The 27,938-nt window shown below is 38.6% G+C and overlaps 5 protein-coding genes and 1 long non-coding RNA gene across 7 annotated transcripts; 2 read left to right on the top strand and 4 right to left on the bottom strand.

Annotated features, from left to right (window-relative positions):
* The first annotated feature begins 9,334 nt into the window (after nucleotides 1–9,334).
* LOC125580466 (RNA polymerase II C-terminal domain phosphatase-like 5) lies at nucleotides 9,335–10,935 on the top strand. The gene has a single exon (XM_048744935.1). It carries the CDS (start codon nucleotides 9,917–9,919, stop codon nucleotides 10,874–10,876), a length of 960 nt encoding a protein of 319 aa, XP_048600892.1. The 5' UTR covers nucleotides 9,335–9,916; the 3' UTR covers nucleotides 10,877–10,935.
* A 560-nt stretch (nucleotides 10,936–11,495) lies between these two features.
* LOC125580464 (1-phosphatidylinositol-3-phosphate 5-kinase FAB1B-like) lies at nucleotides 11,496–16,328 on the bottom strand. 2 transcript variants are annotated; one of them, XM_048744934.1, is made up of 4 exons: nucleotides 14,577–16,328; nucleotides 13,390–14,239; nucleotides 12,451–13,186; nucleotides 11,496–11,805 (listed from the first exon to the last, which is right to left on the bottom strand). In XM_048744934.1, the coding sequence occupies exons 3-4, from the start codon at nucleotides 12,981–12,983 to the stop codon at nucleotides 11,778–11,780; spliced, it is 561 nt and encodes a 186-aa protein (XP_048600891.1). In that variant the 5' UTR covers nucleotides 12,984–13,186; nucleotides 13,390–14,239; nucleotides 14,577–16,328; the 3' UTR covers nucleotides 11,496–11,777. The 2 variants fall into 2 exon arrangements, with proteins under 2 accessions (XP_048600891.1, XP_048600890.1); XM_048744933.1 differs by lacking the exon at nucleotides 11,496–11,805 and having other exon boundaries at nucleotides 12,269–13,186; nucleotides 14,577–15,555.
* Nucleotides 16,329–16,508: 180 nt separating this feature from the next.
* On the top strand, nucleotides 16,509–18,064 carry LOC125580465. The gene is made up of 2 exons (XR_007318187.1): nucleotides 16,509–17,469; nucleotides 17,549–18,064. It is a non-coding gene; the product is annotated as an uncharacterized LOC125580465 (long non-coding RNA).
* Nucleotides 18,065–22,141: 4,077 nt separating this feature from the next.
* On the bottom strand, nucleotides 22,142–23,268 carry LOC125580062 (pectinesterase 1-like). The gene is made up of 3 exons (XM_048744026.1): nucleotides 22,902–23,268; nucleotides 22,712–22,828; nucleotides 22,142–22,629 (listed from the first exon to the last, which is right to left on the bottom strand). The coding sequence occupies exons 1-3, from the start codon at nucleotides 23,266–23,268 to the stop codon at nucleotides 22,142–22,144; spliced, it is 972 nt and encodes a 323-aa protein (XP_048599983.1).
* A 390-nt stretch (nucleotides 23,269–23,658) lies between these two features.
* On the bottom strand, nucleotides 23,659–24,927 carry LOC125580061. The gene is made up of 2 exons (XM_048744025.1): nucleotides 24,366–24,927; nucleotides 23,659–24,047 (listed from the first exon to the last, which is right to left on the bottom strand). The coding sequence occupies exons 1-2, from the start codon at nucleotides 24,925–24,927 to the stop codon at nucleotides 23,659–23,661; spliced, it is 951 nt and encodes a 316-aa protein (XP_048599982.1).
* A 765-nt stretch (nucleotides 24,928–25,692) lies between these two features.
* Nucleotides 25,693–26,741, bottom strand: LOC125580060 (glutathione S-transferase T3-like). The gene is made up of 2 exons (XM_048744024.1): nucleotides 26,094–26,741; nucleotides 25,693–25,839 (listed from the first exon to the last, which is right to left on the bottom strand). Exons 1-2 carry the CDS (start codon nucleotides 26,739–26,741, stop codon nucleotides 25,693–25,695), a joined length of 795 nt encoding a protein of 264 aa, XP_048599981.1.
* Between the last annotated feature and the right edge of the window lie 1,197 nt (nucleotides 26,742–27,938).

Genomic DNA, 27,938 nt, shown 5'->3' with positions numbered 1-27,938 from the left:
TTACTCAAAGCCAAGCATTCTACATTGAGGAGATGGAGGTTTTAGCTGATGAACTTCTAGAGGAGTTGGCACTTGAAGACTCTCTACAACATGCCTTAACAATTGAGAGAGAGGTCCAAATAGTTGAGAACAAGAAAAGTGATGCTTATGTGAAGATGCTGGACTCTCACACGGATATTAGTGATGAAGAACAGAATGAGGAGCTTTCATATGAGGATCACCATGCTTCCTCAGCTACTCAACAAGAGAACCTCCAAGAGGATGATTGGAGTGAACTCAAAGCACCAAAAGTGGAGCTTAAACCTCTTCCACATGGTGTAAGGTATGCTTTCCTTGGCCCTAATGAGACTTACCCTGTCATAGTGAGTAGTGAGCTTAATGAAGATGAATTGTCTAAACTTTTGAATGAACTTAAAAAGTATAGAAAGGCAATAGGCTACTCACTAGATGATATTAAAGGGCTATCACCTTCTTTATGCATGCATAGGATACATCTAGAGGATGAATCTATGACTTCTATAGAACATCAAAGAAGGTTGAACCCCAACTTGAAAGATGTTGTTAAGAAAGAGATTCTAAAACTCTTAGATGCAGGAGTCATCTATCGTATTTCGGATAGCAAATGGGTGTCTCCTGTGCATGTTGTTCCAAAGAAGGAGGAATGACTGTGGTTAAAAATGATAAGGATGAACTAATACCAACAAGAACAATAACAGGACATAGGATGTGCATAGATTATCGAAAACTTAACAAAGCATCTAGAAAGGATCATTTTCCATTGCCATTCATTGATCAAATGCTTGAGAGACTTGCAAATCATCCCTATTATTGTTTTCTTGATGGGTATTCAGGGTTCTTCCAAATCCCCATACATCCAAATGATCAAGAGAAAACGACTTTCACATGCCCCTATGGTACCTTTGCTTATCGAAGGATGCCATTTGGGCTATGTAATGCTCCAGCCACTTTCCAAAGATGCATGATGTCTATTTTCTCTGATCTTATAGAGGATGTTGTGGAGGTATTTATGGATGATTTCTCTGTCTACGGATCTTCGTTTTCTGCTTGTTTGTCAAATCTTAGCAGGGTCCTCAAGAGATGTGAAGAGACCAACCTTGTGCTGAACTGGGAGAAGTGTCACTTCATGGTTAAGGAAGGGATTGTGCTTGGACACAAGATTTCAGAGAGGGGGATTGAGGTAGACAAGGCCAAGATTGAAGTGATGGTTGGGTTAGCTGCACCAAAGACGGTTAAAGACATTAGAAGTTTCCTTGGTCATGCTGGATTCTATAGAAGATTCATCCAAGACTTCTCGATGATAGCAAGGCCAATGACTAAGCTTCTATGCAAGGAGGCTGCATTCGTCTTTGATTGGGAATGTCTACAAGCCTTCAAGAAGTTGAAGGAGAAGCTGGTTAGTGCCCCCATTGTGCAACCACCAGATTGGGATCTCCCCTTTGAGATCATGTGTGATGCTAGTGACTATGCTGTGGGAGCTGTTCTTGGTCAAAAGAAGGACAAGAAGACTCATGTGATCTACTATGCGAGTAAAACTCTTGATGAAGCCCAAATGAAGTATGCTACAACTGAGAAGGAGTTGCTAGCCATTGTCTACGCCTTTGAGAAGTTCAGAAGCTACTTAGTTGGGTCAAAGGTCATAGTCTACACTGATCATGCTGCATTGAGACACCTCATGGCCAAGAAGGATGCTAAGCCAAGGCTGTTGAGGTGGATCTTGCTGCTACAAGAGTTTGACCTTGAGATTAGAGACAAGCCAGGAGTTGAGAATGGTGTAGCTGATCACTTGTCTAGACTGAAGATTGAGAGTGGGATCCCTATTGATGAAGGGCTTCCAGAAGAGCAGATCATGGCAATTGGAGCAGTGGTAGCAGTTTGTGAAACTGGAAAGACGCTTGAAGAGGTGAAGACAACTGAAGAGAAAGCCCCTTGGTATGCTGATTTGGTGAACTACTTAGCTTGTGGAAGAGAGCCACTTGATCTTGAGGGATATGCCAAGAAGAAGTTCTACAAAGATGTGAAGAGATACTATTGGGATGAACCTTACCTCTACATCCTTTGTAGGGATCAACTCTATAGAAGAGCAGTAGCTGATGAAGAAGTTGAAGGGATCCTCACACACTGTCATGGGTCATCCTATAGAGGGCATTTTGCTACTTTCAAGACTGTCTCAAAGGTGTTACAAGCTGGGTTTTGGTGGCCTCATATGTTTAAAGACACTCAAGACTTTGTCTCTAGGTGTGATTCATGCCAAAGGAGAGGAAGCATCACAAAAAGAAATGAGATGCCTCAAAACCCAATTCTAGAAGTGAAGGTGTTTGATGTGTGGGGTATTGACTTCATGGGACCATTCCCATCATCTTTTGGCAACAAATACATCCTTGTAGCTGTTGACTATGTCTCCAAGTGGGTAGAAGCTGTGGCAAGTCCCCTCAATGATTCTAGAGTGGTGATAAAGATGTTCAAAAACACCATCTTTCCAAGGTTTGGAGTTCCAAGAGCTGTCATCAGTGATGGGGGTTCTCACTTCATCAACAAGCTGTTTGAAAGTCTTCTCAAGAAGAATGGTGTGAAACATAAGGTTGCAACTCCCTACCATCCTCAGACAAGTGGACAAGTTGAGATCTCCAACAGAGAAATCAAGTCTATTTTGGAGAAAACAGTGGGGACTACAAGGAAAGATCGGTCCATCAAGCTAGATGATGCACTATGGGCTTATAGGACTGCTTACAAGACTCCTTTAGGAACCACACCTTTCAACCTTGTGTATGGGAAGGCTTGTCATCTACCGGTTGAACTTGAGTACAAAGCATTGTGGGCTGTTAAGTTGCTGAACTTTGACATCAAGAGTGCCAAGGAGAAGAGACTTCTCCAACTCAATGAACTGGAGGAGATCCGACTTGATGCTTTTGAGAACTCAAGGATTTACAAGGAGAAAACCAAAGCTTTTCATGACAAGAAGATCTTGAAGAGAGAATTCAGTGCTGGAGATCAAGTGCTTCTCTACAACTCTAGACTGAAGTTGTTCCCCGGGAAGCTCAAGTCAAGATGGTCCGGTCCTTTCAAGATCAAGGAAGTTAGGCCATATGGGGCAATTGTGTTATGGAACAAGAATGGTGGAGACTTTACAGTCAATGGACAGAGGGTTAAGCTCTACATGGGAGCCACAACAGAGGAGGAGAGAACCTCGGTTCCTCTCTCCGACCCCATTCCCGCCTAGTCAAAAAGAAAGGAAGTCAAGCTAGAGACTTAAAACAAGCTCACTTGGGAGGAAGTCCCATGTCTATCCTTGTACATATTTTTATCTTTTAATTTTTCTATTTCTAGTATGTCTTTGGCTATTTTTCTGTGTCTATCAGATCTTCAGGTCCAAGAGGAGAGATTGTGGCATTAAACGAGGTGTGGTGAGGTTCAAAACGCTCACAGCGGCCAACCACAGCGGCCAACCACAGCGGCCTAAGCATACCGCTGCGACCAAACGAGAAGATGAGAAATATGCTTCAAGTGTCACAGCGGTATCTCAGAGCGGTCTCCTCAAACCGCTTTGAAAATACTCTACTCCCTGCCCGATTCGTACTTGTCGCAGCGGTCTGTGAGGTTTTGAGGCAAGAAGCCGCTGTGAGAGTCGAAGCGGTCTTGTGGAGCGGTTTACGGTGACCGCTGCGAGTCTCAATTGCGCGTACCGGTGTCGTTTTCTGGTTCAATTCAACTGAACCGGATCAAAATCACCAAACCGAACGCGAGACACTTCTTCTTCCTCTCCAAAATCGTATCTCTCTCTATCCCTTATCACAAAACTCCATACTTTCATTCTCTCAAGCATAAGAACTCATAAATCTCTCAATTCTTCACCAAATTCGTTGATTCAAGTTGTTATCTCCGTGATTTCACTTCGACTTTTCATTTCCCTACTCTTGTTTATCTGAAACAAGCTAAGGTGTAGAGAAATCGTCATCTAATTTTTGGATTCAAAATTTCCTATTTTTTTCAAAGTGGTTGCATGGTTGATTTCTTGTTCAATACTCGTTAATTATGTCCTTTTATGCTTGATTGATGAGTTGGGTAGATGAAAAACGTGTTTAATTGATCTGAATTCGAATTTGAAAAAGTTAGGGTTCATATTGGGGGTTTTCGAAAATTGAAATGGGAGTGATTGTTTGATGTTAAAATTGAGTTTATTGAGTCATAGAAGATGAGTATGAATGCCATTTGCTGTTTTTGAACTCATTAACTCTTTCCAAGCTTTAATTTGTTTCTTATTGATCATGTCACTTATACAATTTCGAGCTTGTTGATAGCAGGACATGGGGAAAGATCGCGGACCCGGAACTGATCGCATTGTGGATGTAGGCACTTCGTCTCGAGCTGGGACAAGAACCAACCCACCACGAGCAGGCCGACCAACGCCAAACCCACCAGCTCAGGTTTCCCGGCGCAAAGCTCCACAGCAAAAAGAAAAGTCGCCAGCTGACAGAGCGACATTGGAGGCAGAGATCGAAGAGATGATAGAAGAGGGTCTTAGAGCTGAGACTGAAGATGAGGAGGAAGAAACACCTGCTCCCAAGCCAGCTAAGAAGCGGAAGAGAGTGCCCCCAACCAGCAAACCGACTTCAGCACAACTCTATGAGCGCCTTTATGATGATGTCAAATGGAACCCCATGAGATTTCCGGATGCTGAAGCTCTTCATGCGCTTGGGATCTATGAAGATGTAAGGATGATTCTCCGGAACATGGGCATGGAGTCACTACTTGGCATGAGCTACGGGGTTCACAAGGAGGCTTCTTGTGAGTTTTTGTCTACATTCTTCGTGCAATACCATTGCGACGAACATAGGACCGAGGGGTTTGGGCGCATCAGCTTTAAGATCAATGAGAGAACCTATAAGGTGGGTTTCAAGAAGCTAAGCTCCATTCTCGGCTTCTCGGACAACCGTGGGTCGTTTCTACCTGCTAGGTCGGCAATTGTGGATGACATATGGACAGTGATTACGGGGTGGTCGCGTACAGCGGGAGAGGACAAGAGCAATGACATCTCTAACCCGGGAGTGAGATATGCCCACAAGGTCCTTACTCACACCTTTTACTCACGGAGGGAACCGGGCGGAGCAAACGATGATGAGCTCAAACTTCTAGCTCTTGGACTTCTCCCGATTCTTGAGGAAGGAACGCTACTCCACACCGATCCGGAAGATTTTGAGGATTTGGGACTTGTGGGATTGTTGATGAAGCGGTTTGAGTACTATCGAGATTGGGCTTGGACAACTCCGAATGAAAAACCGACGCTGTTTATCGGGAGCTTCATTACTCCGATCTTGGAAGCATTTGGGATAGATTTGGGACCTCGGGATCATGCTCCAGCCTCCATTGATCTTGCTTACTTGAAGAAAACCCACTTCCTTACCGGCCAATCTGGCGATCGGTATGGTTACCCCTTTTGGTCCACTGATCTCGACCCTGAGCAGCTACAGATATTCCTCCCTTGTGAGAGGTTGACGACGCTATCTGATCCTCGGCATGTACTCTTCGCTCCAGCTGCTCATGAGCTCATTCCCGCAGATTTTGGTGTACTTGAGACCATCACCAAAGCGCGCAAGAAGAAGACCAAGGCCAGTTCTTCTCGGGCAGCTCGTCCTAGTGATGCTGATGACGAAGGACCGACCACACCAGCCCCGGTGTATGGGACAGAGAGATACCACTTTCAGCCTTATGGTGGAGTTACACCGAACGTTGCATTGCGCCAAGCTCTCTCTCAAAACGCCAAGTTGCTTCGGTGGAACAAGATGCAAGATTCCACCATCTACAAGCTGAAGAACTCAGTGAAAGCACTTAAGAGACATATGAAAAAGGTCACTGCACTTCTCTCTCAAGTGTCTATCGGTTTTGGTTGTCAACGGGATGACGTGCTGGCTGGTGCTGGTCCATCTACTCTCCCATACCCTGTCTTCTATGAACCTCCTCGTTCCCCGGAGTACTGACTCCGTCGTAGACGCAGGAACACAGCTCCTCCACCCCGAGCCTCCTCCAACGAGTCTCCTTCAGTCGCTACCGACGACGACGACGACGACACGGAGGGAGCATACTCCTTTGATTAGCCAGGTATCATCCTCACCCTTCAATTGTATATACCAGTTTTTCTTTGCATTTATTTCCTTTTCGGTATCTCCTCCTACTTTCTAACACAGAGACTGTGTGAACAAAGTTTGAGTGAGGTATCAAGTATTTGATCATGTTTTCTTTGATGAATTGAGCCTCATGCATCGCATTGTACATATATATATGCATAGAAAAAACCAAAAAAATTAAAAAATTTGAAAAACACAAAAAGAAACATGTAGTTGCATCACTTGCACTTTTAAGATTGAGTCTAGAGCATATAGGTTGCATTCACTTGCATTGGGAATAATGATTTAAAATGCCTTGCAAAGAACCCTTGTCTAGAACTCAAAATGACACCCTAGTTAAACATATCAAGTAGCTTAAGCATCTCTTGAAAACTTGTACGCTTCGAGCCTTGAAAACTCTTCTTGAAACTTGTTTGCTTGCTTGATGTTAGCATTGTTCTTAAGATCAGCTCCAATCTAAACTTGGCTTGAATGAACTTAATCTCTCTTGCATATGGGCATTTGCATACTTGATCATGGATCTCATACACATTTGGGTTATCTTATTCCTTCATACCTATCTTTGTTAACCCAAATGGCACTCCTTACCCTAAAACCCTAACCATTCTTTGAGACCAAACATTGAATTGCATGAGTGAGGCCTCTTTTGATAGCTTGTCATGTGCAAAATCTTGAGAGTATTGGAGGCGACATAGGTTTATTCTCATCTCTTGCTAGCACAATGAGTTAGCATTTGGGGATGGTGAGAGGGGTTTGTGTGTTTTAAATTTCAATATCTTGGGTTTGGAGAGTGAGAAAGATGAGAGATATGAAAATAAAGCTCCTAGGGATATATAAAAAAAGAAAAATAATAAGAAACTCTTGATTATGCAACAAAGAACCTTCCCCCTAATAAAAAAAAAAGAAGATCAAAAAGAAGTTGGGGAAGGAAATGAAAAAGGGTTAGAGCTTGTGGAAAGTGGATTAAAATCCCTAGTGAGTGGGTCAAATAAAAAAAAAAAGAGTTGTACATTGGGTGAGTGATGTGAGGGGTTTAGATTGATTTTTGAGATGATGATAAAGAGGGTAGAACTTGTGATCATTTATAACAAAATGGGGTAGAATGATGAGAATGAATCTATGTATGCATGAGTTGCTTCTAATCTTAGATAAATTTTGCATAATGATCAAGCTCCTTGTTTTGAGTGATAACCACCCTTAAATAAAAACATTTGAACCCATCTCTTCATTCATATTAGACCATTGCATACCTAGCCAAATGATTGAGATCATGTGCCCATTTGTGAGACTTCACCTTGTGTGTGTGTGTGTGAATCAATGTGAGAGTTGATTGAAGGGACTTGTTGGTAAAGAGTATTGCAACTTGAGTAGAGGAAAAAGAGTATGGATAGGCCTAGAGAAGCTAGAGTATAATAAGGAGAATGCTCATGCTATTTGCTATGTTTCTTTAGGATGTTAAGTTGAGTGCTAGCAAGTGTTAATTTTGGCTATGAGTTCCCACCTTCAAACCTCTCTCTCTTATGAGTTCTTACAAGGTCACTTGAGGACAAGTAAGATACAAGTTTGGGGGAGTTGATATCTTCTCAATTTGCATTGTTTTAACCATTCATTCTTGCATATGTTGACCATTTAGGATAGCATTTAGATATGTTTAGGTTGCATTGCATTACATATGTCCTTATCAGGTGATGGAGATTTCAAATGGTGACTTTGGAGCATTTAGAGATGGTTTGGAGGCAAAAGGGGTGATTCTCGAGAAGGAGACGCATTGATCAAGTGTCCCAGCGGCATAAGGACGTCCCAGCGGCCTTTTGGCCCCTCAAGAAGCCGCTGCAAGCGCTGAGAAACGGAGACTAAGTGTGGGAGCGGCCTTACGCAGCGGTGTACCGAAGCCGCTGGAGACGCTCGAGAGATAAAGACTCAAGAAATGGAGACCAAGTGCGGGAGCTGCCTGACGCAGCGGTGTGACGAGACCGCTGGGAAAATACCCCGTTCCCTGCCGCGTTCTTACTTGTCGCAGCGGTGTGATGACGAAACAAGGAAGCCGCTGCGAGTGTCCCAGCGGCTAGGCGGAGCGGTTTCACGTGGCCGCTGCGAGTCAAGAAAGTCAACATTTTCCGTGTTTGACCAGATAATTACCAATTTGTGTTTTGGTTAACCCATGTTTGTTGGGTTAAACCAGGTTCGACTTTAAGCTACTATAAAGGTCCTTCAGACCTAATTGTAGGATCTTATCTTGTTTTCTATCTAATCACAAAAGAACTTTTAGGTGAAAGATCCTATCTTGATCATTTCTCTCTTGTGATTGCTTGATTATCTTGATCACTAATCATGATTAGCACCAAATCATCTTTGATTCTTGGGCTCATCATGGAGAGTAGTGAGTAGTCATCCTTAGATTCATGGGTTAGGGAGATTAAGGGTGATTAAGCTAGATCTAAGGTGTTTAGGTATAGATCAGTCTTATTCCTTGCTAGCAGAGGGCTTTAAATGCAACTTTAGAGTTGGCCTCTCTAAAGTTGAGCTCTAGGCATTTCATACCCGGAAGGTGTTTGATGAAATGCCTGAACCAACTCTCCTAAGCTTTTAACATCCTTTACCAAAGAGATTTGTTGTTAAAAGTGTTAAGATGACTAGTAGACTTGAGATTAATGATTACTTAGATAACATTCAACCAAAGGAATTTGATGCTTGAGTTATCTAGGTAAATGAGCATTCATCTAGGGATAGAGTTTGCTTAGGATTGTGTCTAGGCCTAAGGTAGATATAGATTGGTTAAAAGTTGACACCTTTAGGTTGAATCTTGATCACTCAAGATCAATTCCCATAGCCTATGAGTTCTCCCTTCTTATAAGAAAGAAAGCTTTGTCCTTTATTGCATTTTAGGTAGTAATTTAGTTTCAAATCATCTCAAAAACTGGTAGCACTTAGATTAAACATGGTCTTGCATTCCTTTTGCATCATAATCACTTAGGACTGGTTTGACATCCTATATATTACAACATTTGATTAGGGGCCTTGAAACCCCTATCATCAAAATATAAAATTAAAATAGAAATATTATAAAATATATATATATATATATATATATATATATATATATATATATTCACATTTTATATATTAATTTAAATTCACAAACAGTATCATAAATAAACATAATATTATTTTAAATTATATTATATTAATAATTATTATATTTTATTACAATAGTATGTTTTTATATTTTTACAATGTTATAATATGTTAAAATTGGTAATTTATTAATATGTTAATTCGCTACAATATCTCATAATCAACCAGTCACAAATATCTTGCAAACACAACAATTTTCAAACGTTATGCCAGTCGTACAAAACGCTTAATAACGTTGGAAACCGAAACTACCTGCTTCCGCAACTGCAGTCGATGCGTTTGAACAAGTTGGATCTAAGAATAATAATGGTTCTGGACGCCAGACTTATTTTTGAAATGAACACAAATAATCAGACATTTAAAAAATGAATTGTTGAGATTTTCCTATATTCGATACCTTTAATTGTATTTCCTTTTATTTTGATGCAAGATAATTGCGATTTCCTCATTGCAATCTAAAATTAATTAGATTTCATACCTTGGTAGTTGGTAGATTCTCTCGACTAAGGGTTTAGGTGATTTTCTCGGCCAAATACCTTGTATTCTCTTGACTTTCTAATAAGTTTAGGTTTTTTCCTTTCTGTTTCTTTCTCCGGAATTCTAAAAGGCAAAACCCCCATAGCTATATCACAAAACGATCTATGTTACTGTCTGTAATTCAAGTTCAACTTTATTTCCTTTTCCTTGAACTTTTGTTCGAAATCTATTTACAAAGACCTTTAGTGGAACCAAGACAGAAAATTCGGAAGATCAATCCAGAGACGATGAACATGAACGTGTTATCATCATCATCACCATCTCATTCTAACTGTGGTCATTGGTACGTTCGTCACGGTATCTGCCTCACCTGCAAACAGAAACCAAGCCTTGTCGAAGAATCCCGACGGTTCGATTATCTTTTCACCGGTTTACGTCTGAGCCAAGAAGCTGTATTCTTTACAAAGCGTCTCACAACCCTAATCTCACTTCACGCACACAAGAAACTTCACTTAGTCCTTGACTTGGACCACACGCTAGTCCACAGCGTTAGGGTTTCCAATCTTTCCGAAGCAGAGAAGTACTTAATCGAAGGTGAGAAACCAGGTTTGAAGCTATATCAAAGCAGGATAATAAAAGTTAGACCGTTTGTGAAAGACTTCCTTAGAGAAGCCAACACGCTATTCAACATGTACGTTTACACAAAAGGCGATTTGTTATACGGTAAAGAAATCGCGAAGATGATTGATCCAGACAAAACCTATTTTGGAGACCGAGTGATAACCAGAAGAGAGAGTCGTCACACGAAGACGCTTGATCATGTCTTGGCCGATGAGCGTGGAATCGTGATTGTGGATGATACGGTTGAGGTTTGGCCTCATCACATGAGAAACTTGTTGAAGATCACTAGGTATTTCTACTTCAAACACAATGGTATTGATAAAGTGTCATCGTACGCAGAGAGGAAGAGAGACGAGAGTAAAAGCAGAGGAGCATTAGCCAACCTTCTGAAATATCTCAAGGATATTCACAATGGATTCTTTAGCTGTGACGTCCAAGAAGAGTTGGATTCAAAGGACGTTAGGTTGTTGATAAATGGTCCCTTCAAGCCACATGGATGTTGATTTCTACCGTTTCATATTTGATTCGTTTGAATCGAATCTATAGTTTTAAAACTTTTGGAACCGATGTAACGAGACAGAAGTTGAGTTTTGCTTATATTGGTTAAAGAGATGTAATCAGTCCAGAGATTTGACTGTAACTATAAAAGTGGATTCCATATTTTTTTTATGCTAAAAGTTATGAGAAATAACAGGTATCAATGTCTTTATCACCTAAAGGCTTGAACATAAATTATCAGACATTAAGGGGATTTTCCTGTATCGATAGTTCGATACCCTTAATTGTATTTCCTTTTCTCTTGATACAAAATCATAACGATTTTCTTTTTTATATCTATTAATTTAACAATTAATTTTCCTCTTGAGTAGAGAATTGCATTAGAAACTCTATGAATTAATACTCAATAAATTAATAAACAGTATAAATTAATAAACTTCTCTCGAGATGGACCGATTCAAAATATAACACAAATTAATAAAATAATAAGATAATAATTTTTAGAAAGTCCAATGTAAATATATGGTTGTGTATCCTAAAACCAACACTTAGTATTTAGTAGTGTTTGAATGTAACAATAGGGAAGAAAGAGATGTTGGCAACAATATCCCTAGAACACAACGATATAATCAGATTCCGGTCGGCGAAAATTAATTTTTATTGATTAAAGGTTTAAATACAATAAATGAATGAAATTGAAGCTATAATTGAGATTGATTACAAAATGAACCACTCTCGAGCTTATGGCGAGGTCGATGTGAATAGCTAATGCTCTCAAGGGTTTCACATGTCCTCTCTATCTCAATATCTCATTTTTTCCGGATCTCTCTCAACGACTTCCTTGACCCGCGGGATCTCCATGTCGTTGTGTCGATCTCATCTCTTTCGCGTTATTGGGCCAACTTCTTATCTTCCTATCGGGCCCGTCCTTATACTGGCCCAATCACGTATCGATCCAAATTGGGTCCAACAAGAATCTCATTAAAATCAAAAATTAATAATTTATCTATGTATACATTTTATATAAATACAAACTAAACATTATATTATTGGTTTTATATTCACAATAGAGTTATCTCTAACTTTCTTAAAATTTCAATATATTTGATAATATTTAGTAGAATTATATCGAAAACTAAATTTGAATTATACGAAACGTAAAAATATAAACCAAATATAGAGCTTAAAAATAAAAATGACCAAAATAGATTTAAATGTTTTATCAAAAAAACAAATATACACTTATATTTATAGGGTTAATTAATCTAGACATTAGGATTTAGAGTTAAGGGGTGGGGTTTAGAGTTTAGGGTTTAAGGTTTAGGGTTTAGAGTTTAGGTTTAGGGTTGAGGAGTGGGGTTTTGTGAATAGGATTTCAAATTTTAAAAAATAAAAAAAAATTAAAATTTTCAAAATAAAAAATGTTATTTTGATAATTTTAGTCTCTGAGGTCTATTTTTGCCGCAAAAACTAAAATGTATATTTGAGATAATTGTACTAGAAAATACACAGCGCAAAAAATGAAGCACCATCGACTCAGAACCAGTATTTTGAGATTCAGTTTTGTTCCTTCTATTACCTATCATGTCGAAACCCGGAAGCTAAGCACTTCAATTTGACATAGCCACCAGGATCCATCCCTCCACTTTTTCTCATATCAGGCTTCAGTAAGTTAGCCGCCTCCCAAGAAAGAGAGGTGATAATCTCTAACCAACCCTCTTTGCCCTCTTCATCGCTCACAGGGAGGTTGTCGACTTGCAAAAGTTTTGCAAGCAAAGCTCTAAAGTGCCCATCAACCACATTCTTCATAGTCTTCTTGTGCTCTTCACTCGTTCGATCCTCGCTACGGAACTCTCCACTTCCAACGCTAGTGGAAGGCCGTAAGTATCCCCACGGACCTGAGGCGTCTCCCTCATTATCTTCCTCGTCAAACAAAGAGCTTTCTCTCTCATCTTCTTCGTTTTCTGGATCAGGTGGAACCCACAAAAGTCCATTGTTCTCGAAATCCACCGGCTCTGCAACTTGATTATCCGAAATATCTGGCGGAGAAGGTGCTTCACTTTCGTCACGACCATCATTCTCATCTTTTTTTCTGGAACTGCTCTGAGCCATCCCCAATTAGAGATTCAAGACTCTGATGAATGAGTGGAGAGCCGCTTACACTTTTCTGGTCAGCGGTGGATTCGAAACTCAGATGCTTACAGTGGCTCATCTCCTCATATTCCATTGGGCCATAGTATTTATTAGCTTGAGGAGAATGACTCGTCTCAGTATAAGTCTGGTATGCACAATACTCATCGTACTCATCATCATTCCTGATGCATAAAGGAAGCAAAAGATATTAAGTTGCTGCTACATACTTCACATGGCAATACTTTTTTTTTTATCAATCTCTGCCCTAAAATTGCATAAGAAGCATGGTCAAAGGCTACATGGCCTACCCTGGAGGTTGTATGCAGAGTCTAATAAGCTTCACATGTACCTATGAGATCAAAGAGAACTCAAAGAAAGAGAGTACCTATTTAAACCAAAGCGAGATGGATCTTCCACATATGTGGCTATGAAACTGTTACTCCTTGAAGTCTCTTTGCCTTGCTCTTTAGAAGCCACTCCGTGCAAACTGACATCAGAACCACGTTTAACCCTTTGATAAGGACCAACTAAACCTGGCATCGAGCCAAGAGTACTACTATTGGTAGTTGTAATAGTCTTTGAGCTAAGAAGACTTGTCTCAGAAGACGAACTACTAATCCCCGGAATATTCGAAAGATGCGTTCCACCATCACCTAGCTCCCATTGGCTGAAACAATAATTACAAACACGGATCCTCTCCCACTCCTCACGGGGAGCTCTCAAGTCGCTGGTAGCCAAAGGTATCGAGTTCGCAGTACATTTCCCACAGAAGACTCTCCCACAAAGACGGCAATGGTGCCTACGGTTAATAAGGGTGAACTGACAATCACACTCATAACACACACGACAGCTCTGATCAGGCATCCAAAAATCTCTGGACACAGTAGCTGGCTCGGACCGCCAGGGGAGCCATGATTTTAGCAGACCCACAATCTCACAGAGTGTCCTATTACAATCCCCTTTATCCATCTAAAATCTTCCCAACCTTCATGTTATAACGGTCATAAAAGTCTAGAATCCAAAACTCAGCACCTAAGAGATGCAAACCCGAATCTCCAAGTCCTTGAGTCACTCTCCAATACGTTATAAGCAATCAGATGACTCGTATCACCATATTATCAGATGGCTTGTAAAGATTCATCTTTGAGCAAACTCATGTAGATACTAAATGTCTCTCATCCTTCAAAGGCTGGTGGTTAGAGAAGGAAAGTTTCAACCTTTAGCTTAACCTCTCACTGAACAAAACATAAAAATTCAAAATCAAACGTTAAAACGCTAGAAAGGGTTGTTTCATCATGAATGTGAGAATAAAGAGTGTATCCCACAAACTATCACACAAAATCAATCAGAAACAAAAAAAAAAAATCAAAACTTTGGGGGGAGATCAGATAATCGTTTTTTGGGTATTTCACGAACCTAATAATATGAAATAAAAATCTACCAAAACCTAATAATTAAGTTTCAAATTTTCGAAACTATGCACATCGAAAATCGAAATCCTTGGAATTAATCGAGATATCTTTGAAGGTTTGTAACCTAAACACTGATTTGAATTTGATCGCATCGAGATACCTTGTCAAATCACCAGAAGATTCGTCTTCTACTCGAGAGGGATTTTCCCTCCTTGAATTCATGTTTTTTTTTCTGTGGTAGGGAAAGCGATCAATGATGATCCGCGTTTCACAGTTTAACCATACACCTTCACGTAGCTGATCTAAGAAATACTACTATTAAACAAGGATCTGACCAATAACATTGTTTTCTTTTTCTTTTCGTAACGTACGAGCAAAATCTAGATAAATATCCTAAACACTATTGATATTTCTAAATCTCAATTTTGTCTCTGCCCTTGCTTTTCCCCATGTCTCTCTGCCCTTCCTCCCTGCCCATATTTCTTTCTTCTCCTTTTCGTATCTCCCTAAATTTTTTTGCCAAATAATAATTTTTCTTTTCTTTTCTTTTCCATCTTCTCTAATCCATTATCACACCTTTTTTTACAAATAAACTTTTCTCTTTCTGTATCCACAGTTGTGAATCCAATAAAATTATCTCCTCGATGAGTTCATCTAGAAATGGTAGGAGAGAAGATTAGATCCTAACACAAACCCAAAATTGATTGAATCAAATCTCTCACCATGAACTGAGAAGATTGAATTTCTTGTTTGGAAATCTTATATCTTTATCACCTCATGAGTTCGTCTACCACAATCTCTTCATCGGTTCACTCGGTTTCAACCACCACTGTACGTATTGGATAGATCTCGTCGATTCAGATGCTGGTGTATGTATGGGCTGTAGAGTCAGAAAGATAGGGTTTCCCCGACATCGATAAAAAGAACACGAAGCTAACACTTCAGTAGCGAGTATTGTGAGCAGGTAAATCTTTGCTTAGCAATACATGTTAAAGATTTTTTTAAATGGTTTATAAGATGTTAATAAATAGCTGACATTGGCTTATACATAGTTTGTTAAATGGTACGAAACTGGTTACCAGTCTAACAAGTCATATAACATTGTACGTCACAACTTATCAGTTACATTTTATACAATATGTTGTCATTAACAGGTACATGTTTGGTTAACTGCTATAAAACATGTTATCGCTTTTTAAATTGGTTGGCAAGATGTTAAAAATAACTATTGTTACCTGATATATATTTTCTTAAATGGTAAAAAATAGATTATCGTGTTAACTTAATCATTATCTATTCAACTAATATTCTTAACGGTTAACAATTATTGTATATAGATCAAGAAATTATTGTATTGTTACTAATACTTTATTGTGTTTCTTTTCTCTTTATGTACTGTGTTTTCTCTTTCTTCAGAAATAGTTGCACACTGTTGAGTCCGTAAAATCTTAGAACTAATCGTAATCTTTTTGGAAGGTTTGGAGATTTAAGAAGATGAGGAGGTTATCGTATGATTGGCGTTGAAAACAGAGTAGATCATGATTTAGAGATTTAAGAAGAAGATTGATTGATTTGAAATGAAGCTTTAATCTTAACAAAGGTTTAGATAATTGGGAGAGAAAGAGATAGATGAAAGAGGTATTAGTTCGGGAAAGAAAGAGAAACAAGATGAAACTTTAGGGCATGGGTAAAATGGATAAAGAGAGCACAAATATCAACAATGAAAATGGATTTTTCATGGTTTCGGGTAGTTACTTATTTTTCTAGCGATTTGGGTATATTCACCCAATTGTCTCTAAAACAAATCTGTAACGAGAATTTTTTTAAATAAGATATAGATATCATAATATCATTGTAGATATATTGATATGTAATATTTAAAACTATTAAAATACTTTGAGAAAAATTCATTAACATTTAAATTCCAACAATAAAGATTACTAATTTGCTCATATTTAAGCACTTTCTTGTAAATCTACTTAAATAGCTAGATTATCCTTTCTACATTTGCTGCACCTTAATCCAAGTTTTAATATTTTGATACGTATATATATATATATATAAACAAAAAAATGATGCAACGTATTTTGGGATATAAAACAAGTAATAAAAGGAGGATATGAGCTCCATTGAGCCTATTCACGTAGGCATGAAAAATCAACCAATGAGAAATATTTTTCTCTCTTTCGAGAGTGCCACATCATTTCAGAGAGATGGACGAAAATGGACACGTGCCACCGAATGACGTTTCGGGTTTTCTTAGCTTCGTAATCTTCGATTTTAGCGGTTCAGATGTCCATGGCTGCCGATTAAAATATCTGAAATGTTTGTCCTTCTCTTTAACTACACCATTAATCCAATCATTAAACTACACATACCTCTCCTACCATTTATTCAGTCTCATCATCGGCGGAGGTGCAGGTACAACCTCGAACTATAAATGAGTCTGTTTGATGCGATGAACATCTCCACCGGTAATATCTCTGAAAGATTAAACTCTGTAATGCAAAATCTCTATTTTTATACATGTCTTCCAAAACTGATTTGGTACTTTTTCATAACCTATTCAGCAAACACATAATCACATTCACTCGATGTCAAGGCCTTCAAACCCTACACGACTGGGTATAGCTTGATTCCTTTTGAATTGACTTGATATCGAGTGGCGTTTGTAACTGGGTGTGATGTGATTTTTTAATCTGTCTTTCGGTTTGCCTTTAATCGATTTTTGTGGGTTTCTGTTTTCTCCTCAGTAATCTATGAATCCTTACTGATCTGAGTGTGGCTTGATTGTTGTTTTTGGTGATATGATATTTATATATTCTAATCAGATTCGATATAGTCTATAGGGAAGATTTATTATGTCCATTAACACTTTCGTAAGTGCTTCTGTTCAAGAGTTTGCTTACACATGTATATCTAAATTTGAGATGATAGAGAGCTTTGCATCAACAGCTTGGAATGGTTAGACCACCTTGGAGACCACAAAGAGGCTTATATGAAAAATTTGTTTATGTTCTCCGCGCTTGGTTCTTTGAGCATTTCCTTCATCTGTAGGTGTTAATTACAATAAATCATTTTTTGCTTCTCTTTGTTTAATTAATAACCATCTCCATCTCAAGCTTTTTACAGAAATCCAAAGGAATCAGAGCAAATCATGCTTGCATAGCAAACATCTATATCGATTTTTGGTCTTCCTTTGATTTGAGTGGTTCTCTGGTTTTAACAAACTTTAGGTTGTGAATTGATTTATTAATGCGAGAGTTTGGCTATGTAACCGATTATCATAGAGACGTATAAATAATATTTTGGTGATGCATCAGAGCTTACACCAATTCCAGGATATCTTCAACGCCTACGAACTGCTCATCCAGACAGATTGAGTTGGTGGCGCTGTAGGTGTAGTGGAGATACGAATCAAGTTCGCAGAGGTCCTGGCATTTCTGGAATGGAGTTCTTTCGGCGGAGCGTACGTTTTGTGTAAAGAAATTTTGTGGAATCGCTGATGAGATAAGAGAGACGAAGCAAGAAACGGCTAAAATGAGAAGGAGAGAAAAATGTGAAGCCATGGCTGATGAGTTCTGGTCTGGTGTTTGATAAGACACTGGACATGTAACCTTTGTTTATATAGACTGACCTTATAGGTTATGGTGTTTGATTCAGTGCACTGCATGCTTATACGATGAAGGAAGAATGAGAGACTGTTTGGATTGGCCACATGATGAGTTGACTGCTTAGACAAGAAAGTCACCTTCGCGATGTGAATTAGTGTTTTGTTGTGAATTAGTGTGTGTGTGTGTGTAGAGCATGTGGACAGTGTGTGTTCTTTCGTTGGTTCACTTACTGCAAGTGGCGTCTCTGATACGTACACCACACTATTTGATTTATCTTTTTTTTTTTTTTTTTTTGTCATCAGCATTACAGACTCATGTTGACTCTGTGAACCAAACCGGGTGAGCTGAATCCATGTGAACGACAAAAGACGATTGCTTCCTAGCACTGCGTGCCAGACTATCCGCCTTTGAATTTTGCGTCCGTGGTACATAGATAATGTCTGCTCTTATGAAGCTCTCTTTCAGGATCGTGATGTCTTCTAAATAATTTGCAAAAGCTGGCCATTCTTCTGGTTCCGAAACCATCTTCACCAATTGAGAACAATCCGTTGCAAACGTAACCTGAAATTGACGTAAATTCCTCATGCATTCCATTGCCCAGAGTAACGCTTCTATTTCCGCATGAAGAGGCGAAAGACTAGCCCTGACATTTCTCGCCCCCAACAAACCATCAAACCCTTCCAAAGTACTAAGCCAACCTTGTCCTGAGAAACTAACACCCTCTTTCCATGAGCCATCTGTAAAACACCATCTACCTGGTATCGACGGTAATATCAGATCTATTATTGATGTTATCATCCTCTGATCGATTGCTATTTGTGCTTCCGCCCACAGTATCGATTCTGTTTCAGCCAGTTTAAGCGTATCCATAGGGTCCATATCCAAATTACTAAAAACTTTATTATTCCTAGCTTTCCAAATGTACCAAAGTATCCATGCAAACTGATGATCTTCCATCGACGGGAGAATTCTCCAGAATAGATAATCCATGTTTGTAAAGAGGGAATTTGTTGGAAAAATAGTTGGATTTGATGGTATCTTCGAAAGAGCCCAAACCTGAAGAGCTGGCGGACATTCAAAAAAAACATGATTTATCGATTCCTCCACAGCTCCACATCTTACACAACATATATCTCCTTTAAACCCCCTTGCTTGTAAATTCTTCCGCACTGCAATGCATCCTGTCATTAATTGCCATAGAAAATGTTTTAATTTCGGTGGGCACCGTATTTTCCAGCAGTGAGCCTTTAAAACATCCACTGTAGGACCAATCAGTAACGGTGGTCTATCTCTATCTGGGTAGATACGTTCTACCTGATATCCTGATTTAACCGAAAATTTTCCATTTTTTGTAAAGTGCCATCCATCTCTATCTACCCGTTGAGTCCTGCCCAGTGGTATACTTTCTATAAGTTTTGCATCCTGAGGATCCACCAACGCACGAATTACCTCTAAATTCCAAGTACGCGATGTAGAATCAATGAGGGATTCTCTAACATGTTTGATTTATCTCTAACATGTTTTTCACCTTTGTAAGGTAGAATGGAGTACAAAACGTTTATTTTGTACCGCTTTAGGAGACTATTATCATGGTACCAGTTTTATCAATATACGACTATTCAGAAAATAGAGTTACAATAATTTTATGATAAAAAATTAGATGCCATAAAATTTTTGTTAAAGTTTTAAACGAAATTCTCTAAACCGTGGAATCCTAAGTGAAATTCGATATCTATTTGGGTACATAAAGGTACACCACCAAAACGAACACAAAACTTTATGAAAAGAAACCAAAACAAGTCAAAGAAAATACAAAAATGGACGAAAGTCATAACTAACATCCACAATTTAAATTTATGCAGCAAACCAAGCCGGTTACCACCCAGAAAGACACACGCCAAACATAAACAATCCAAAGCCAACACAATTACTACCCAAAAGGAAAAACATCACGCACAAGTACAGCTACATCGTTATCAAAGCGTTAACTAAATACATGTCCATATAAACAACGCAACGCCTCCAATCTGCCCGTGAAAGCAAACCATAAACTTCAGACGACAAATATATAAATTTAGCAAACACAAACTTAACAAAATAACAACAACAAAAAGGCAATACTTATTAATAAAACCACACATACGGGCTTGGACGTATATTTTTTTTACAACCGGGTAGCTGTTAGACGAGTGGTGAGCGTTAAATTGACCTGTTTTAATGAAAGCAGAACTTGCAGTTGTGGAACTTTTTGTAGAGGAAGAGGTTTGTTGCCGAGATCTAGGAGTTGTCTGTTGTGGAACTTTTGGATCCCAAGCGTATATAATTTAGTAAACTAAGCTCTCCTCTACCACTTGTCGGTCATGGAAGATTTGATTCAGATCAGAATCTGAAGATCGTGCATGTCCACCACTAAACCAATTAAATAAACATCACACCTCCACAAGAACATAAAACTACGCATCCATGTATAAATTACAAAAAAAAAAACACAAAACATTCATATAATAACAACAACAAACAAACCATAAATGACCAACAGGCAACAACAATGTTCAATACACAACAATCCAACAACTTCAAGCCAAATAATATTATAATTTGAAATTCTTAGAAAAAATGTATTAATTATTCTTACTTTAGATTTCTTCGACTATATCAAAGTGAAATAAAAATAAAAAAATAAATATAAATCATTACATTTTTTCACTTTTTGTTTTCACATAAAAAGAACGTTAGTAGTTCTTTCAACTAAAACCAACAAAATTTAATTTAGTTTACAATATGATCTTCGAAAAAACAAATTACCATGTTCAGTTTAAAAAAATTATTAAATATTCTATAAAATCAAATAAATTGGAATATTAAATAATTTTATTGTAAACTCACTCGTCCGTAGGGCGGACCAACCCCTAGTATATAATAAAATGGCAACAAAACTGATGTTATTTACAGATGTGAAATAATTTTTATGGTAACAAACTTTTTGAAAAAAGAAATTCATGAAATGTTGAGACTGCTTTGGTCCTTTGGAACTTACAAAATGGGATTTAACCATGTGATCAATTCCAAAATTGAAATCGATATTCATTTGTATAGATATAAGCAGGCTAGTCTGGAAGAAAAAAAAGAGAAGATATAAGGCTAGTCTGAATGTCTTTGTCAAATTGTATTACGTGGACGTGATAATATTTTTGTAGTTAAATGGCTTTATATTTTGGTTGAAGTCAAATTGTATTCCATCTGATCCTAATTTTCCTCCGGCTTGTTCAACACCAACGATGCAGCTCAACGGTGCACACTCATACAAAAGCCTAAGCTTTCCGTTTTTGCTTTGGCGCCACGAGCGTACATGTAAATCTCATCGTACAACAATGTCCTCTGAAATCTCTAACCAATGTACCTTGCCGAGTACGTAAGGCTTTCCACTTAGACTAGGGTCCTTGAGATCATCAATGTACTTCTTCAGATTCTCGTCCCACATCTGGTAGTTTCCTTCGTCGAAGAAGTAATATATATATATATATATATATATATATATATATATATATATATTTGGTAATCTGTACAAGAATCAAACCGTAATCAGCTGAGAAACTATAAAACCCTTACCGGAACAGAACTCGGGGTCATCGAAGAAATCAAACATGCCCTCAGAACAAGAGTGTCCTAAAACAATTTCTTGCGTTTATATATTGGCTGCGAGACGCTAGAGACCTTGTCAGATAACATACACCATGCTTCAGCTTAAGCGCAAATAAACTTGTTCTTATCAGGATGAAGCAAAATTAGAACTAACTTCTTGACAGCTTAATCATCAGCTTCTTCTTTTCTGTTAATCTGGATTATTCTAGCCTAGTTGCACAGCTACTGATCATCATCAAAACTTGTTTGAAACAACCAAGTTTCTCTTGCCGATAACAAGGATTACATACTCCTTCAGAACAGAACAAAACAGAACAGACTCTACATTGATTTGACTAATATGTGATCCATAACTTGTATATTATTGAGAAATATTCTAAACTCAACAACATTCGCAGACATAATACCAAGCATAACCATATAGTTCAAACCCCACTCTTTAACGGGGATTACATTTGAATCAAACTCGTTACAGAGACCCATTATAAGGAACACAAGACACATTTAGCCATCCCAGTTTGTTAATGAATCCATCAATGGTAAACCTTTGTGCATCCTCCTCCGCCATCACCGGGTTATACCCAACCCAGGTGACCCGGTTTCTCACGTCTGAACCGGGGCCATAGTTTCGAAATTCACCAAGGTTCACCGTTGGAGGTGGAGGATCTGCCGAGCTGTTCCATGCAACCCACCCTTTGGGATCAATCAAGCTCCCAAGTTCTGTTTCCATAATCACCACTGTGGCGTGGCTCTTCCAAGGCCGACCAAAATACGCAACAGCCGTGAACTCTTCGTCTTCGAACCTCAAGATCTTGCTCCTTATGATGGAGAAACCAGATTTCTCCTGGTTATCCGCCCCCTGAGCTGTAACCGTCACAACTTGTTGCATAAGAGGTTTTCTTGCACGGATGGAGCACATATCGAACACGGCTGCGGCGTTCCCGAAGATAAAATCCACTGTACCAACAATTTCACATTCTCTTTAAAGCTGCTCCCCTACGTGGGCATAGAGAGTATCTTGGTAGCCAAAAAAATGCACATCTAAACATGGCAGAGTGGTTGGATTTAGAGTGGAATGCAACAGCCTGGAACTTCTCTGGTCCAGCAGTATTAACAAATTTGATGTCTCGAGCTATGAAGTTGTCAGCAAAAACAGCTTCAAAACAAAACACAAAGCACAAACATTAGAGTAGTGATTGAAAGTTTAAAACAGGAACAGAAGTACTTACAGAATGTTGCTGTGGCAGCAGTAGTGGATTTTGGAAACTCCAACCTGCTTAGATTGCTGGAGATCACTGTATTTGCCATACCCTCCCCATAGATCAACACATTGTCTTTTTTCTTTGGAACTAAGACATTCTCGTAATAAACACCTTCTTTAACGAAGATGTTGAATCGGATTTTGTTGTTGTTTTGCACTGACGCCACAGCTTCTGAGATTGTCTTGAAGTCTCCACTTCCATCTCCAGAAACAGTTACATTAGGTGTCAAAATGCAGCTTCCAATCTCGTTGTCTTCATCGTCACACAAGCTTGGATGAAAGCCTTGTACAGCAAGTAACGTGAGAAGTATGAAAATTGCAGTGAATCTGGACATGGTTTTTCTTCTCTATCTCTCGCTCTCTCTCTTTCTCACTCTCTCTCGGATATGATTACTATACTGTTACATAATAATGTATCTTGACTACAGACCTGCTTGACTAAGAGCATGAGCATTGGTGAACCCTCCGTTGGGGTTCATCCAACTTTTTTAATATTTTTTGGTGGGGCCATAAATAGTTATGAACCTGTATTTGTTGTTTTCTGCATTAGTGAACCCGTAGAAGGAGTTAATAGGAATAAAATAATAATATAAATTAAAAAAAATTAGAAATAATTCAGAATACATGAATAAAATATTAAAATATATTATAAAATTTTGAAAATTTTTTATTCAATACATTAAGAGTAGATTACATAAATAAAGAAATTCAAAAACATACAAAGCTTATTCATCTTCATCACCAAACTTTTGCCAAATATTTTCCACTAGATCAGCTTTCAATCGAGCATGCTTCTCTAAATCTCGAACTTCTCTGCGGATGCCTAACATATCACCGACATGAATACTATCTCTGCTTCTCACCCTTGAACTTCTGCTGGACTCTCCTGACTCAAACTCAGATGTATTAATTTGAGCGTATCCGTGTCGTTCGTTCTCTACTATCATATTGTGCAATATGACACAAGTTTTCATTATCTTTCCTATCTTTTCCTTGTCCCATTGTAGAGCTGGGTTTTTAACAATTGCAAACCTCGATTGCAATACTCCAAAAGCCCGTTCGACATCTTTTCTGGCGGATTCTTGCTTTTCAGCAAATTTCTCGGCTTTACGACCTTGAGGAAGTGGGATGGATTGGATAAATGTTGCCCAATTTGGATAAATTCCGTCAGTAAGATAGTAGGCCATAAGATAAGTGTGGTTGTTGACCTTGAACTTAACTTTAGGTGCTCGACCATGTAAGATGTCATCAAAAACGTGTGACCGATCTAGAACATTGATATCGTTGAGGGTACCTGGTAAGCCGAAAAATGCGTGTCATATCTAAAGATCTTGTGATGCAACAGCTTCTAAGACAATTGTCGGCTTTCCTGAACCACGTGTGAACTGACCTTTCCAAGCCGTTGGGCAGTTTTTCCACTCCCAGTGCATACAGTCGATGCTGCCTATCATCCCCGGAAACCCTCGTACCTCTCCAACATCGAGTAATCGTTGAAGATCCTCGGGGGTAGGTCTTCGTAGATACTCATCTCCAAACAACTGTATTATTGCATCAGTGAAATTTGCTAAACATAAACGTGATGTACTGTCACCAAGTCGGAGATATTCGTCATATGTATCTCCCGACTGACCATATGCGAGCATACGTATAGCTGCCGTACACTTTTGAAGGGGAGAAAGCCCGTACCTTCCCGCAGCATCTCTTGTTTGCTGAAAGTATGGAATTTCACTACTTAGACGCTCGACAATGCGAAGGAACAGTGGTTTGTTCATTCGAAAACGCCTCCTAAACATTTCAGGTGGGTATGTAGGATTTTCCATGAAATAGTCTTTCCATAGTTGATTGTGTCCTCGCTCTCGATCTCTTTCGATATAAGCTCGTTTCTTCCGGTAGTTGGTTTGACCATCAACTACTGTGTCTATGAAATTATCAACAACTTTGTCGACCATTTCATCAAAAGCTTTATCTGCTTCATCGCTTGATGAGGAAGACATTGTTGATGATATTTATTGATCTTTTTCTTGCTACAAAAGAAGAACTTATAGTTAATTTTTTTTCTTTTTTATATGGTTTGTTTATCTTTTTTAGAAATGTTTTTTGGATTTTAAAGTTATAGTTCCTTTTTTTTTCATAAACAAAAGGGAGTATAATATTTTTTTCATATAATTCAATTTTTTTCTTTTCTATGAGGTATGTTTATCTTTTTTTGAATTTTTTTTTTGATTTTAAAGTTATAGTTCATTTTTTTTTCATAAACAAAAGGGATTATAATTTTTTTTCATATAATTCATTTTTTTTCTTTTCTATATGGTATGTTTATCTTTTTTAGGATTGTTTTTTGGATTTTAAAGTTATAGAAATCATTTTTTTTTCTTTTCTATATGGTAAATGATATTGTTGCCTCATAAAAACAAAAGAATAGTTCGTATTTTACCTCAATGGATTGGTTTTTGACAAGTAGAGGTGGTGATGTCTATGCAATCGTGGTGAACCCCCGTGGTGATGGATGAAAAGTGTATCAGAGCAAGTGGTGATGGTTGATGAGTGTGATGCACAAAAATAATAGAAAGACATAGTTTATATATATAGAGATACATGAGTCAAGTTGCTCGGGTACATACACCCGTGGGTTGAAAAGGCAAGTCGTGGGGACATACACCCGTGACTTGAAAACACATCATGTGGGTACATACACCCATATTAACCGAAGGTCCTAAAACGAGTGTAGAAACATACAAAATACTACACCCTCCCTTGATTCAATCTGACATAATACTACTACAACCATCAACCTTACCCGTGACTTGATATGATACATAAAGAAACCGAGACCTACAACCACGTCCACACGCATCCTCCTCCTTGAACCCGTGACCTACAAAGAAAAACGGATACATATCAATAATCTAGATACCAAAACATATACAAACATTATCAATATACATAAACCAAAACATATTCAAACACTGTTTAACCAGTGAAACAAGAGAAATCAAACGATTAACCAACTGATAAATGCACAAAAAAACTTCCACTCACCACGTTAAAGCATTTCTGAAATGAGTTTGTTTTTTAGAGCTATTTCTTGATCAGAAAGAGTTTCTGCATTTTTTCCTAGCAACCTATCTAGGAGTTTGTGTTTGGATAAGTTATTCTTTGCCTCTAAAATGCTCTCTATCTGATCAAACGCTGGTTCATTGAAGTGTTTCTTGCGTTTTGCTGCTTTGGAAGCCTTCACACTGGGAGGCCTAACATCTTGCTCGCCACCCACCTCTTCCGCAGGTTCCTTCCTCTTCTGTTTTGCACCATCTCGTGTCGAAGTGTGGGATCTCCATTTTTGATCAAACCGAAGCTCCCTCCAACAATGTTCAAGAGTGAACTTGGCATTGTAGTCATTAAAGAAGATGTCATGAGCCGCCTTCATGACATCATTCTCAGTTTGTCCACTGGCTTGCTTCTTAAAAGCAGCTTCGTGACATCCCACGAACTTGCAAACCTGTTCATTAACCCTACCCCACCTCTGCTTACATTGACTCCACTCCCTAGGAACGGAGCCAACAAGCAGAGGGCTTGCATTCGCACACTCCTCTATGCGCTTCCAAAATGAGCCAGCCTTCTGCTCATTACTCACGATTGGATCCTTGCTGGTGTTCAACCAAGCACTGATCAGCACCACATCTTCTTTGGTTGTCCACTTCCGCCTTTCCGCAGGTTTTGGAACCTCAGAACAACCAATATCTATTGGTTGACTGCTCTGGGAGGCAAGGAGGTTGACGAACCCGTGAGAGTTAAGGGAAATTGGTTCCATTGAGTTTTAGATAGAAGTTTTAAAAGTTTGGTGTGTTTTGTGATGGGGATCATGCCTATGTTTTAATACTAGTTTTAGTGTTAGAAAGTACAACAAATTGATTACGTGTGTGTGTTTGGCTAACTACCAAGCATTGATTAAACTAGTTTAAGTATGGTGTGTGTGTTTGGTTTTTCGTGTGTCTGTTTGTTGTGTGTGTTTTAATTACTCTATACTAGTTTTAGTGTTTGGTTTGTGTGTTTTAATGACTCTATAACAAGTACAACATAGGTATAACTACACATATATCATTGAATGAACATCAAATCCATTTTAAAAACTCAACTACACCGATTTGATACACAACCATTCACTACCATTGAATACGCAACTACCTATAATTTTTAAAACTCAACTAAGTGTGGTTAAACTCTAGCTAGCTACCACTGTAGTTAACCAGTGTAGAGTAAGGGTTACCTTTTGTTTTCAGTCGAAGCAGAGCTTCTCCAAGACCTCAACCTGCATAGAGAGGTTATAAACCTGCCCAGTGAGGTTATCAACCTCCCGAGTGAGGTCTTTAACCTCTGCCTGTACATGAAAGAACAATCATACAGTGTTAGGCAATGCATAAAAAATTAAGAAATATTTTACAAAATTGAAATCAAATTAGAATCTAGTTACCTCAAGTCTCTGAATGTGGTTATCGACCTCCGGCACCCAATTTATCACCACCTCCACCTCCGCCAGACGCTTAGTGAGGCGTTCGATCTGCTCCTCGACACCATGGACCCAAGGCTGACGATAATGAAACCCATCAGCCTTGGTAAGAAGAAAAAAAAATTTTGAATCAATAATCAATCTCGTTTAAAAAAAAAATTTCATAATACAATTAAGAACAACCGTACCGTACCTCGTAGTTTTTGCACGTGAAGAACCGCTTCCCAGGAAGCGTGTCGTATTCGTCCTTCCGACGAACCTCGTGAATGATACTGCCACCACAGGGACACCTCGTCGGAATCCCGTACTCTGAATCAGCCACAGAAGAGAGCATGTTGATGTACTCCTTTGTCCTCTTTGAATCTCTTATCTCTGCTGCGGGATCCATCTGCATTAGACAAAACGATTCCTTTTAGAACCCTAACTATAAACTAAATCGATTACAAATCCCAAATAAACGTACCCGCATGACGATTTTAAACCAGAAATCTATACCCCCTT

The sequence above is a fragment of the Brassica napus genome, chromosome C1, assembly GCF_020379485.1.
Source record: "Brassica napus cultivar Da-Ae chromosome C1, Da-Ae, whole genome shotgun sequence".
NCBI classification, from domain to species: Eukaryota; Viridiplantae; Streptophyta; class Magnoliopsida; order Brassicales; family Brassicaceae; genus Brassica; species Brassica napus.
This window is presented reverse-complemented; position numbering and strand designations above follow the sequence as displayed.